This window comes from Choloepus didactylus, chromosome 13, assembly GCF_015220235.1.
Source record: "Choloepus didactylus isolate mChoDid1 chromosome 13, mChoDid1.pri, whole genome shotgun sequence".
NCBI classification, from domain to species: Eukaryota; Metazoa; Chordata; class Mammalia; order Pilosa; family Megalonychidae; genus Choloepus; species Choloepus didactylus.
The window spans coordinates 47,515,611-47,528,017 of NC_051319.1; the positions used below are offsets into that span (position 1 = coordinate 47,515,611).

Below are 12,407 nucleotides of genomic sequence, written 5' to 3' on the forward strand. Positions count from 1 at the left end.
AATCTCTCTCACGAACTAGAACAAATGTATGTCACTATAACTAGAGGTTAATAATAGAGAGGCATATAGGGAAAAAATATATACCTATTGCAAACTATATACTACAGTTAGTAGTATTTTAACATTCTTTCATCAACAGTAACAAATGTACTATACCAAAACTACGAATCAATAATGGAGGGGGGGCCGTGGTTAGGGGTATCGGAGGATGTGAGTTTCCTTTTTTTTTGTCTTTGTTTCTTTTCTGGAGTAGTGAAAATGTTCTAAAAATTGAAAAAAAAATAATTGTGTTGATGGATGCACAGCTGTATGGTGGTGCCATGGGCAAGTGATTGTACACTTTGGATCTTTGGAGAGTTGTATGGTATCTGAACAATTTCAATAAAAATAAATATATTAAAAAAAACAAAACTGCTGCACAAAAATGAAACGGTACTAGTTTCTGAATCCAGATTATATAAAAAATATAAAATACTATGTTTCTGCAAAGTAGAAAACTAGGCATAAAGAACATGTACAATTCTACTCCTAAAGTTAACCACATCCTTATTTGTGCAGGAATAAGATCAATATTAAATACTATCTTGAAGACAACTTTCTTCTTTGATAATTTTACTAGAAAAGTTTTTAATATATTTCTATTGGTACTTGCAGCTTCTCTTGAAATCAGTCATCTTCCTAGCAAAAAAATCTCCTACCCATACTAATATTTAACTTCTTCTCTGATGTCTCACAGCACCTGTCCATAAGTGTTTTTAAAAAACAATGCCTTCTGGAAATCACTGTGTGGGTCAACAGTTTGTGTATTACCTCCATCTGTCATGTATCTGTGCAATCAAAAGTCAAAAGGGCTTAATAGGCAAAGGTTTAAAAGTCTGATAGATCTGGATTAGAAATGGTTGACTTTGAAACTTATATTTTGTTACTTAACCTATCTAGGCCCTAATTTCCTCATCTATAAAATGGAATAAATACAGCTACCTCATATGGTTGTTGCGAAGATTAATTATGTAAAACAGGTAGTATAATGCCTGGTACACTGTAAGTACTTGTTCCAGTTTGCTAAGTTGTCATTGTGCAAAATACCAGAAATGAATTGGCTTTTATAAAGGTGATTTATTAGGATACAAATTTACAGTTCTAAGGCCACAAAAAGTGTCCAAACTAAGGCATCACCAAGAGGATACCTTCACTGAAGAAAGGCTGATGGCGTCCATAAAATCTTTGTCAGCTGGAAAGACATGTGGCTGGCATCTGCTGGTCCTTTGCTCCCAGAATCTGGTTTCAAAATGGCTTTCGCCAAAATGTCTCTGGGCTTCTGTCTCTCTCAGCTTCTCTCAGTTTCTGCTTGATTTTCCTGGGGCATTTTCTCTCTAAGCCTCTCGGAGTCCTCTCTTAGCTTCTCCAGGGCAAACTTGGGCTTCATCTCTTAGCTAAGCATCTTCAAAGTCCTTCTGCTGCATCTCCCAGCATCTACAAGCATCAGCGTCTGTGTGGGTTCTCAGCTCTCTTAAGGACTCCAGTGATCTAATTAAGACCCACCCACATGGGTCACATCTCCATGGAAACAACTTAATCAAAAGCTCCCACCTACAATAAGTCTGCCCCCACAAGATTGCACTGAAGAACATGGCTTTTCTGGGGGACACAATAGATCCAAACCAGCACAGTACTCAATAAAAGATACCTATTAAATATTTTGAAATATCAACAAATGACAGACAATCCTGAAATCTACATACAGTAATAAAGTGAAATTCAGTATCTTAAATCACCTTCTTTAGAATGCCACATTCACGCATCATTCTTAACTAGAAACTACCACTCTGGGTGTAATCAAATGCCCCATCCATTAAGAGGGGAAAGGGCAATGAAGTTGAATATCTACCCTGCAAGATTTTAAAGCCTTAAATGAGTACTTAAAAAAACAGAATCCCTCACAAATGTGAATTATTTATGTCTGGGATTATAAGTAAACTCACTTTACAAACAGTGTTTGAGAAACAAGATATCAGGAGTAGAGTGGGGCATGGCAAGGGGTGAGGGGAGCAATCAAACCCCTTACTATATTAACTCTAAGTTGAAGAGTAAGAGTCAGGAAATGCAAGCCTTCATATAATGCTGAACTAACTACTGCTATTTAAGCTCTGAAACAAATGTTTAACTTACATAACCCAGTTGCAAGATGAGTTATTGATCTAATGATCAACATGGTTACCAATCTATTCACCTAGCTGCTACAACAACCTCAAATCACAGCAAGCAGCAAAAAGATTAAACTGTCAGTGGCTATGGGTGAAGTCACACCATAATAGGTGATGCTAAGCACTAACACAGCCAATTCAAATTGGTAGACTGAAGAAAGCAAACCCTGACGAGAAGAGGGAGAAAACTAACCTTTACCAAAGACTTCCTATGTTTGGGACCATACAACACATTTGCTGCTTTTACTCTTAATTTCATTTAGGCTGATCCTCACAGAAACATGTTTGAGGTAGTATCGTATCCTTTCTGCGATGAGACTACGAAAGCACAAAGATTAAATTAACTAGACCAAAGTCATATGAGTAAGAAACAGCAGGATCAGAATTTCAACCCAGTTCAGTTTGAGAAAAACATGGTGCTTGCCTCAAATCCCCCTCCCCCTGCTTAAAATGCTTCCAGCCTGGAAGAAGAAAGTTTGGAGAGGTAACTTGATCCTGTCCCATCCATAGGAGCCTCCAAAGACCAATGAAAAACAAAAACACTTTGTTACAATAGCAGTCAAAAGACTCTAATGGATAGCACAGAATTATAAAACTAGCAAAATATAAATTAACCAGGAAGTTACCAAAAACATAAATAATAAAGTCACAATTAACCTTCATGAAATCAAGTTTTAACTAGGGAAGCTTTGTATTCCCTAAAACTTTCTAAAATGTATTTACAATACATTAGTATTTTCTTGATAATTCAGAAATGTATACTAGTTCACAAACCAACTCAACAGAAAGGTATAAAAAAAAATGAACCAAAAACACATAGCACATACAGATGAATATCAAATATGCTGCCCTGGGATTTAGCACAGAAGTTATTTTTGAAATAAATAAAAAAATCTCAGCACTTTGAAACATCAGGCTAGATAACAAATGACAGATAACCTATTTGACCCCCTTATTTTACAACTTAAAAAGCGACGCAAAGAGGCCGGCTGTCCAAAAAGTAGAGAAGCAAAATCTGCAGTAAGAAGAGTAAAGAAGCAGAGAGAATATGCTTATTCAAGCCTCAAGATAATCAATAACTATAAACCCAAATTAATATAACTTAAACACATCTTTGTGGCAAGTGCTACAGAAGTAATATAAAAACTATCACTAGAAGGGAGATGGATGCATACAGCATGCTGGACCTCACTATAGTTTTATTTCTCAAATCTGTTTCTCAAGTCTACACAACAGTTTTATAGTAAACGCTAAATAATCCATCTAGGTACATGACAGTGTCTCACTCAAAAATGACTGAAACAGAAACTCATTCTCTTCTGGGAAGATTTTACTTAAAAGTCCTCAATTATTTGCTTCACTATAATGCACCTGAGTCTTAAACTGTCAACACCTTATCCTCACTTTCTACCTAAATGAAATCTTTTTTCTGATAAACACAGAAATCTTTTCCCTATTCTAAAGTTTATCCTGATTAAATCAGTGCCACAAATAAAAATGTCTGCATATCTTGCTATTTGGTGTAAAATGGCAAATTCACATTATAACATTCTAGATGCAGTTAATATTTCAAATAACTACACTATAAGTAGTTTCCCTATTAAAACTGCCAAGAGGACAAAAATGTTAAACAAATCATAACATCCGCAGAAATTGTACACCAGTATTATATCCTTATAGTTGTATCAAGGACACAAAAGCTATGTCACTGAAATATACAGAGACAATACTGCCATCTAAAGGCCAAGATATAATAGGAAAAGATATTTACTTAGTCAAATACTGTTGATGTATAAAAATTAATCAATATGGTAATAAAGTCAGAAAAGTTTACACTCAAAAAAAAATTTTTAATGTGCAAAGAAAAATGTTTCTTTGTGTTTATTCAACAAGCAAACAAATATTACTTAATAAATATTCCCATTATGTGAGGATTAGAACAATTTTAAATTGGGGCTACCATCCTTTAAGTAATTTATCTTTAAGATAAAGTAGAAACCAACAGTTAGATGATAAATACAATAGTGATACCATAAAAACTACTAGTACTTTAGTGTCTCCTATCGGTCAGGGTTTGTACTAGACACTTAAAGAACATAATGTTTTTTAATTCTCAAATGCACAACCTGCCAAAGACAAGTATTAATAACTCCGTTTGCAAATGAGGCTCAGAGGGCTTAAGTACACAACTCTTAGTTCCTAGGGTCACAATGCAAGTGAGTGGATACCAGGATTCAAAAATTCAGTCTCTCTGACCCTGAGCACTTTATTCTCTCCACAAGATCACATGACCCATTATGCAATTACTAAATCTGTATTAAATACAAACAGGAATCTGAAGTATTTATACTAAATAAGTTCAGGGAAAAATACAATTTTATGTCAGAACAAAAACATTCACTCGTTTTTTGCAAAAAAAAAACTGTTTAAATAAGCAAAAAATAGTAATAAATATTAACTATTATTTGCAATAAAAGCATTTACTTTTAATTCATTGTATTTAAATTTTTCTAACTAGAATCTTTTTTAAAATAGTATTAGCTCACTTGAAGTACTAATGCTTCTAGAGACCTCTCAAAACTGAAGTTCACATATGAGAACAAAAATATTTATCAAATTTTATAAACTAACTCCAAGGGGACCAAAAAGAACTCTTTATTTTGGAGATACAATTAAAAAGCAAATCTTGGCAAATATGCCAAACATTCAATATCAGCCTGTCAACATTTTCAAGTACACTATTTTCTAACACTGAGAACTTCTACTAATGCCTCCCTAGTGACAAACTTTTTTTGTTAACCTTTACTGTGAACCTATCAAGTCAAAATTAAATGGCTTTGGAATATTATTCGGCCATAAAAAGGAATGCAGTTCTGATACATACTACAATATGGATGAACTTGAAAACATTCTAAGAGAAAAAAGCCAGACACTAAGGGCCACATATTGTATGACTCCATTTATTTGAAATATCTAGAAGAGGCAAATCCTTAGAGACAGCAAGTAGATTAGTAGTTCCCAGGGGCTGAAGGAAAGAGGGAATGGGGAGTGAAAGCTAATGGATACAGGGTTGCTTTCTGAGGTAATAAAAATGTTCTAAAACTAGATAGTGGTAATGGTTCTACCACTTTGTGAATACACTAAAACCCACTGAACTTTATGCTTTAAAAGGGAGAATTTTTGATAAACTGTATCTCAATAAAATAAAGGAAAAATTAAATGACTTTAAATATATTAAACACATTAAACATGGATTAGTTATACATGTGTGCTCAAAATATGAAATCTATGTTACTAACAAGGTTATCTTCTCCAATTTATTAAATCCCATACTAAGTGAAAAGCCTTATTTCACAAGTGTACAATTTCCTGTATTTCAAAAAAATCCCAATAATCTAGAATCATCATAATCCCTAAGGGATTTAAAAGGAACTCCAAGGACATACTTTGGCCCCTAAATTTGATTTTTTCTAATTTACCTGAATTGATTCACTATCAGAATGTAGAAAAGACTCATTAGCATATGCTAATGAGGAATTTTTAACACTCAAAATACCACATCTAGCACCTAGTTAGTTAAGTGATCAATGTATAAAATAGTTGCTTTAAGAGGATTCATGCTTTTCATTTAGTGTTTGCTTCTCAACCACCAAAAGAAAATAAGCAGAAAAAATATATATAAAAAATGTTCAGAGAGTTCAAAGGTTAGAAACAAAATTAACAAAATGGGATGATAACAAGTACTTACTAATTTGTTTTCCTGCATGTATATTCTTTGTAATTTCAGACAGCCCTTAGCTATGACGATCATGCCTTCATCTGAGATCTTGTAACACTGGCCGAAATGAATATCTTTGAGTTCTCTGCATTTTGAGCCCAGCTGTAAACAGAGAGATTTGGCTAAATGCTCAAAAAATAACCAAGACAACATATTTCTAATTGGATTTCCATAGAATTTCTTGAAAATAGCCATACCTGAGTTAACAAACAATAATTTATAGTTTCCTTTAAAATAAGATACAATGTTAACCATCTATAATGTAAAACCGTGTTCTGTAAACGTTTCACCCTATAATCTACCTCCCTGCTTCAACTACCTCATAAGAGATGCTCATCTAGCTGCCTAGATTCCTTAGGAGTTCAAATTTACATCTTTATGAATCTTTACATTGGTAAAAAAGTTACACTGAGTAGGACACAGGTCAAGTGAATGTAACAAAGCCAAGGAGTGAAAGACTATTTAATTCATGAGATTCTGGTTAAACTTCTGATTGTCCCAACCAATCACTTTTCTCCACAGGTTCCACTTCTCAGAGAAAGGGAAAAAATTCTGGATATGCTATAGCCAACTTTTCAGTTGAATTACTTATGTACACACTGTGAAGTGGAAACTGAAAACAAGAAATCTCAACTGTACTTTAAATAGTTAATGGACAAGAATAATGCTTCCATTAAAAAACATTATGCATCACAAAGAATGTTACATTTATTTCTTTTCAAATATACAGTGCAGATTAGATTAGGTGATCAAAGCAAACTGAAAATGAATGCTGATGTGTTAGGGGATGTGCTCCAACAAACACAGGTTCTTAACCTTAAACCATGTCCCTGTGGCCATGAACTCATTGTAAACTGGATCTCTTGAAGACCTTATTTTTAGTTAAGGTGTGTCCCATCTGAATGAAGGTGGGTCTTAATCCAGATTACCGAAGGTCTACTATAAAGATCCAGAAAGTCACAGAAGTGAGAAAGAAGAGGGCATCATTATGTGACAGAAGACAGAAATGAAAGCCAAGAAACCCCAAGGATCACCAGCAGCCAGCACCAGAATGCTACAGTCTTTGAGGAGAAAGCAAGCCTTGCCAATATATTGATTTTGGACTTCTTCTAGCCTCAAAACCATGAGAGTCATCTTAGAGATAAGAGAAGTTTACTTTAGTCATGCTCAATTATCAAAAATTATCAAAAATCACTGTATTCAAAATAATACAATCCAGTATTGGCCAAGGGTTCAGAAAGCATGTTTACACTGTGGGTAAGAGTGTAAATGAGTACTAAAACTCTTCCTGGAGGGAAATTTAGCATAAGTAAAACCACTTCATGAAATGTGCCTGAAAAATGTATGGCACACCTTCTAAATATTTAGTCAAAATATTAACTAAAGATGGATGGATAATCAGACAGGTATGTGATTAAGTAAGCATAATAAAATGTTAATTATAGAATCTAGGTGGTAGGTATATGGATGTTCACTGTAAAATTCTTCCAAATTTTCAATATGTCTGAAAATTATCATAATAAAATGTTGAAATAATTAAGTAAAAATGTTTGGTAAGATTTATCTTGAGAATTCAGAAGAGTTTCTGAAAGAATAGTGAAATATAGGAAACAATCTAACAGTATAAATTACGTTGTATTCATAAAAATCAAATGTTATACAGCCAATAAAATTGAAATATATATTTGACAAATAAAAATAAATGAAAAATATCTGTTTTATAGTGCAAGCCAATATTTAAGGATAAATCATGCATATATATTTGTACATAGAAAAAATGTTGTAATACACACTGAAGTATTAAGCAGTGCGCCATCTGATCAGTGCAACAGTGGAAGTGGGTTCTTTTTTCTTTGCTACCTATCAATTTTTTCTAATTTTTTAAACAAACATTACTTTTTTAATTAAAAAAAAAAAACTTTCAAGTTCTGTTTCAAGTAAAGTAATGATATTTTTGGAAAGATAAGTGATTTCAGTTATTCTTCTTGAGGTGGTGATATATACAAACTATGTTATTTTAATGCAGTTATAATATAACCAATTATATATTCCACTAGACATGTAAACTCCATGAAAATCAGAGATTTGTCTGTTTTTTTTAACTAATGTATGCTTGTTGCCCAGTGTCTTACACTTATTTGATACTCAATAAATACTTGCTGAATGAATAAAAAGGCTGATCAGGGCCGTGCACTGTAAAAAAGCCTCTGAAAAATGAACAAACAGGAAACATGATCATGGCCTCATTTACCACTATATTCCATTAATTCGGGGATTCTAAACTGGGTCCATGGAAAGCATTAAGGGATACCAGGAAAGTGCATGGGCAAAAGGGTTAATCTTTATTTTCATACTATCCTCTAAATGTTAACCTTTCCTTCATTTACTAATGTAAACAACAAAAACCCACAATAGGTTAGTAATACCTGTAACTTTGTAAACAATAGAAATCAAAAATAATTTCATATATTAAAGTTGTTAGAAATACCTTGAAATAACATTTATGCTCATTACTATTCATCATGCTCATTACTATTAGATCTTCCAACAGATCTTATTTATTAAAGTGTTAAAGAAGCACATACATTTCTAGAACAAATGCACAGCGGCACATGACTTAGGACTGACAAAGCTGAATCCAAAGCCCAATAGTGAGGAAAGCAGAGAAGCAGCTTTATCACCACTGCAGAATTCCCCAATAGGCTCACAAATGTCTGGGCAGTAAGGGTGAAGGTGGGGCTAGAAGTTCCAGGATTCTTGAAAGTCTGCTTAAGAAGTAGCTAACCTGGCCTACAGATGGGCAATGCTGATTTCCCAGGCCCGGGTTACTCCTTCTTCCCTGAAATCAGGGAGCAATGCAGGGGTGGTTTCCCCGATGAAAATTATAAAAATGGGAAATGAATACTAGTGGGAAAACAACAGTTATACCCTCTCTACACCCTGGACTACAGGCTCCTTGAGGGCAGAGGTTTCCATCCTCAATTATCTTTGCATTCTCAGTATCACGTGACAGAAAGCACTCAGTGAATGCAAGCTTCCTGACAGGATAACGCCTTTTCCTTCCTGTCTTCATCTGGAATCTGTTTTATCTCCTAAAATCAAGCAGTTCTGGGAGGAGGTAAAGGGTCCTATGAAATGATCCAAGCTTCCAGACAAAAAGTAATGTTTTTCAGACAAAAGGGAAGAGGTATAAACATAAAAGAAATGAAAACATATGTCCACACAAATACTTGAATATTTATGGCAGAATTATCCATAATAGCCAGAAGGTGGAAACAGCTCAAATGTTCAAACTGATAAATGGATAAACAAAATAGCCATACAATGGAATATTATTTAGTCATAAAAAGGGATGAAGTACTGATACATGCCACAACACAGATGAACCTTGAAAACACTGCACTAAGTGAAAAAAGCCAGTCACAAAAAATTACATATGATTCCACTCATTTGAAATATCCAGAACAGAGAAATCTATACAGAAAGAATTTACGTGGTTGCCTGAGGCTGGGGGGAATGGAGGAAGGGATTAGAGGCAGGGATTAGGAGTAATAGCTAAAGTGTACAGGGTTTCTTTATAGGAGTGATGAAAATGTTCTCAAATTGACTGTGGTGATGGCTATATATGTGTATGAATATACTAAAAACCGTGAACTCTACAATTTAAATTGGTGAACTGAGTGGTATGTGGACTATATTTCAATAAAGTTGTTTAAAAAAAAAGTAGGTAACACCTCAGAACTACCCTTCCCTCTTAAGGCACACCTGACATTGTCCTCTCTCCCACAATGGCAGAAGACTGGAGTCTAGGAGGAACAAAGCATAGGGTCTTTCAGTGGGAGTATACCATGCATAGCTGAGAGCAGAAGCATACTGCTGAAAATGTAGGGATTATGAGAATGTTTATACAATGAAAACTGGAGGAATTCAAAGAAATAATCCTATAAAATTTCTAGGATGAAAAGATATGACCCTCCAGAATAAAAGGGATCACCCACATGTCCAGCACAATAATGAAAACAGACCCATGTCAAGGCAAATCATCATGAAATTTCAGAATAATGGGTATTAAAGAAGAGTCTCGAGACTTTCAGAGTGAAATAGATTTCATACAAAGGATCAATATTTTAAAAGGCATCAAACTTCTTAACGATAGCACTACAGGAAAACAATAGAGCAACGCCTTCAAATTCTGAAGGAAAACTATTTGTAACCCAGATGTCTATACTCAGGGTTTAGATTATGAATTAATAATGAGGGTACAAAAACATTTTCAGACATGCAAGTTCTCAAAGATTTATTTCCCACATATACTTTCTCAAGAAGCTATACAAAACCTGGGAATATACCAAAAAACATGAGATCCAGGTAACAGGAGACCTAATTCAACAGCAAGATAAAGGAATTCTTATGGATAATGGTGAAGGGAAGCTACTAAAATGATAACTAATGCAACAAAACTTGTGTACAAGAAGGAGAGACTGGAGCCTTCAGACAATCCCAGGCAAATCTACTTTAAGAAAGTAAATTTGATTATTATATATATATAGATATACTAACACAATTGGGAAAAACCTTAGCTCCATTAGAGTTAAGACTATATAAACTAAGTGAACTAAGGGGGAAAAATGTATTTATTAACTCCAATAAAAACAAAATGCAATAAAGGGGATAAAAAATAACATAGTTGTAAAATGAAAATACTGAATCGTAATATAACCAGAATTACAACCGAATTATGTTGGGAAGATGAGAGGATAGAAGGCAGGGAAGGATGTGTTAATGAGCTAAATCCTCATCTTCCATAGCAAGGAATCAGCACAGATAATCTAAAGTGCATACATTAAAAAAAAAAAAAAATACAGACAGAAATGGTAAAGGAAAATGCTTATTCCCTAATATTGCTCCTCCTTGTGGAGTGTTGGGGAAGTCATGGACACACTCAGCAGCCAACTCCCAGCCTTGGCCTACCCCTCTTCTTTTCCCCTCTTGCTTTTCCCCTCTTGCTTTTCCCCTCTTGCTTGTTTGCATGCAGGTGTTCAGTATGTTTCTATTTTTCAAGAGTCTCAAGTAGCTTGTCGGAGACATTAAACCTCAAGTAGCCCCAGCTACTTGCCAGGGCAATAGTCTGCAAATGGAGAAAAAGTTGAGGTTGCTTGCTCTCTGTGGGCATTTTGTTTCCAAGGGGAAGAGGGAAAGAGATAAGCTGAGCATATTCAGTTTAATAATCAAAGACTAACCATGTGGATTAAGTTAGTCCATGTGGAGCAATTACTACATGGAGCATTGTAGGAACACAGGCTCAGGCAAAACAGAGGCTTTCAGCCAATGACTGCTTTATTACTTACACAGCCTAAAAGGTTCAAAAGAGCAAGGGACGATATCCCATTATGGATGGTCCCCACCCTGGAAGACAACTGCTCAGGTAGGAGTTGGCAGCTCCACATGCCCCACTTCACATCAGAGATGAGGGACATTTGTGCTGCTAGAGAGGTTGGGTTTTTATACACCCCAGCAGAAGACCCAACCAATGAGCAAAATGCATTCATCCAGCATCGCCTCTGCCCTGGCAAGCAGTTGGAGCTGGTTGAGATATAACATCTCCCCCATGCCCTAAGTGTAGAAGCAGCTCACAGAGCTCTCCTACAGAACACTATAGAACAGTCAAATCACATCTGCCTGAAGCAAAGGTTTGCTGGCTGTGGGACATACAGTAAAGAGCCTGGGGCTGTGAGGAAACACTGTTTCCTAGAGAAGAGGGGACATGTGGAGCCATAAAAACTAAGGAATTCCTAGGGCCACACACACATGCTCAGTACAAGATGCATGCACAAAAAGGAATGGGGAGGGCCCCATGCTTTTGCCTCAAGCTATACTCTAAACTCACTGTATAGTAAGCTTTGAAAGAGAGCATTCACACAGAACAATCATCAAAGACTGGGAAATTTTTTCCTTTTTTATGTGTGTGTTACTTCCTGACATTCAAGGAATTCTGTCATAACAGTGGCTGGATACAAGCTTAAGGAACAGATGCCTCATGTGTCTAAATTTCAGCAAAAACACAATGAAATATCAAAATGTCCAGGTTTCAACAAAAGAATATAAAACTACAAAGAAACAGAATGTGACGGCCCAGGTAAAGAAGAGTAAAGCATTAGAAACCATCAATGAGGAGCTCCAGACCTGGAACATACCAAAGAATTTTTTAACTGATCCTAAATACGCTCAAAGAACTAAAGAAGAACATGGACAAAGAACTAAAGCACATTAAGAAAACAGTAGGAGAACACAAAGAGAATATTAATAAAGAGATAGGCTCTATGAAAAGGTAAAAAAACAGCTGAAGCTCACAGTTAACAGAAATAAAAATAAATTCCCTAGAAGGGCTGGACAGCAGGCTGCATCTGGCAGAAGAAAGATCAATG

The 12,407-nt window shown here is 35.2% G+C and overlaps 1 protein-coding gene across 3 annotated transcripts in view; it reads right to left on the bottom strand.

Moving 5' to 3' along the window:
- Positions 1-12,407, bottom strand: part of FBXL17 (F-box and leucine rich repeat protein 17) — a 564,196-nt gene that overhangs the window by 492,703 nt on the left and 59,086 nt on the right. For all 3 annotated transcript variants that reach the window (XM_037801526.1, XM_037801527.1, XM_037801528.1), the window contains exon 4: positions 5,953-6,084. In XM_037801526.1, the coding sequence (XP_037657454.1) occupies positions 5,953-6,084 (132 nt within the window). The remainder of the gene's footprint in view (positions 1-5,952; positions 6,085-12,407) is intronic.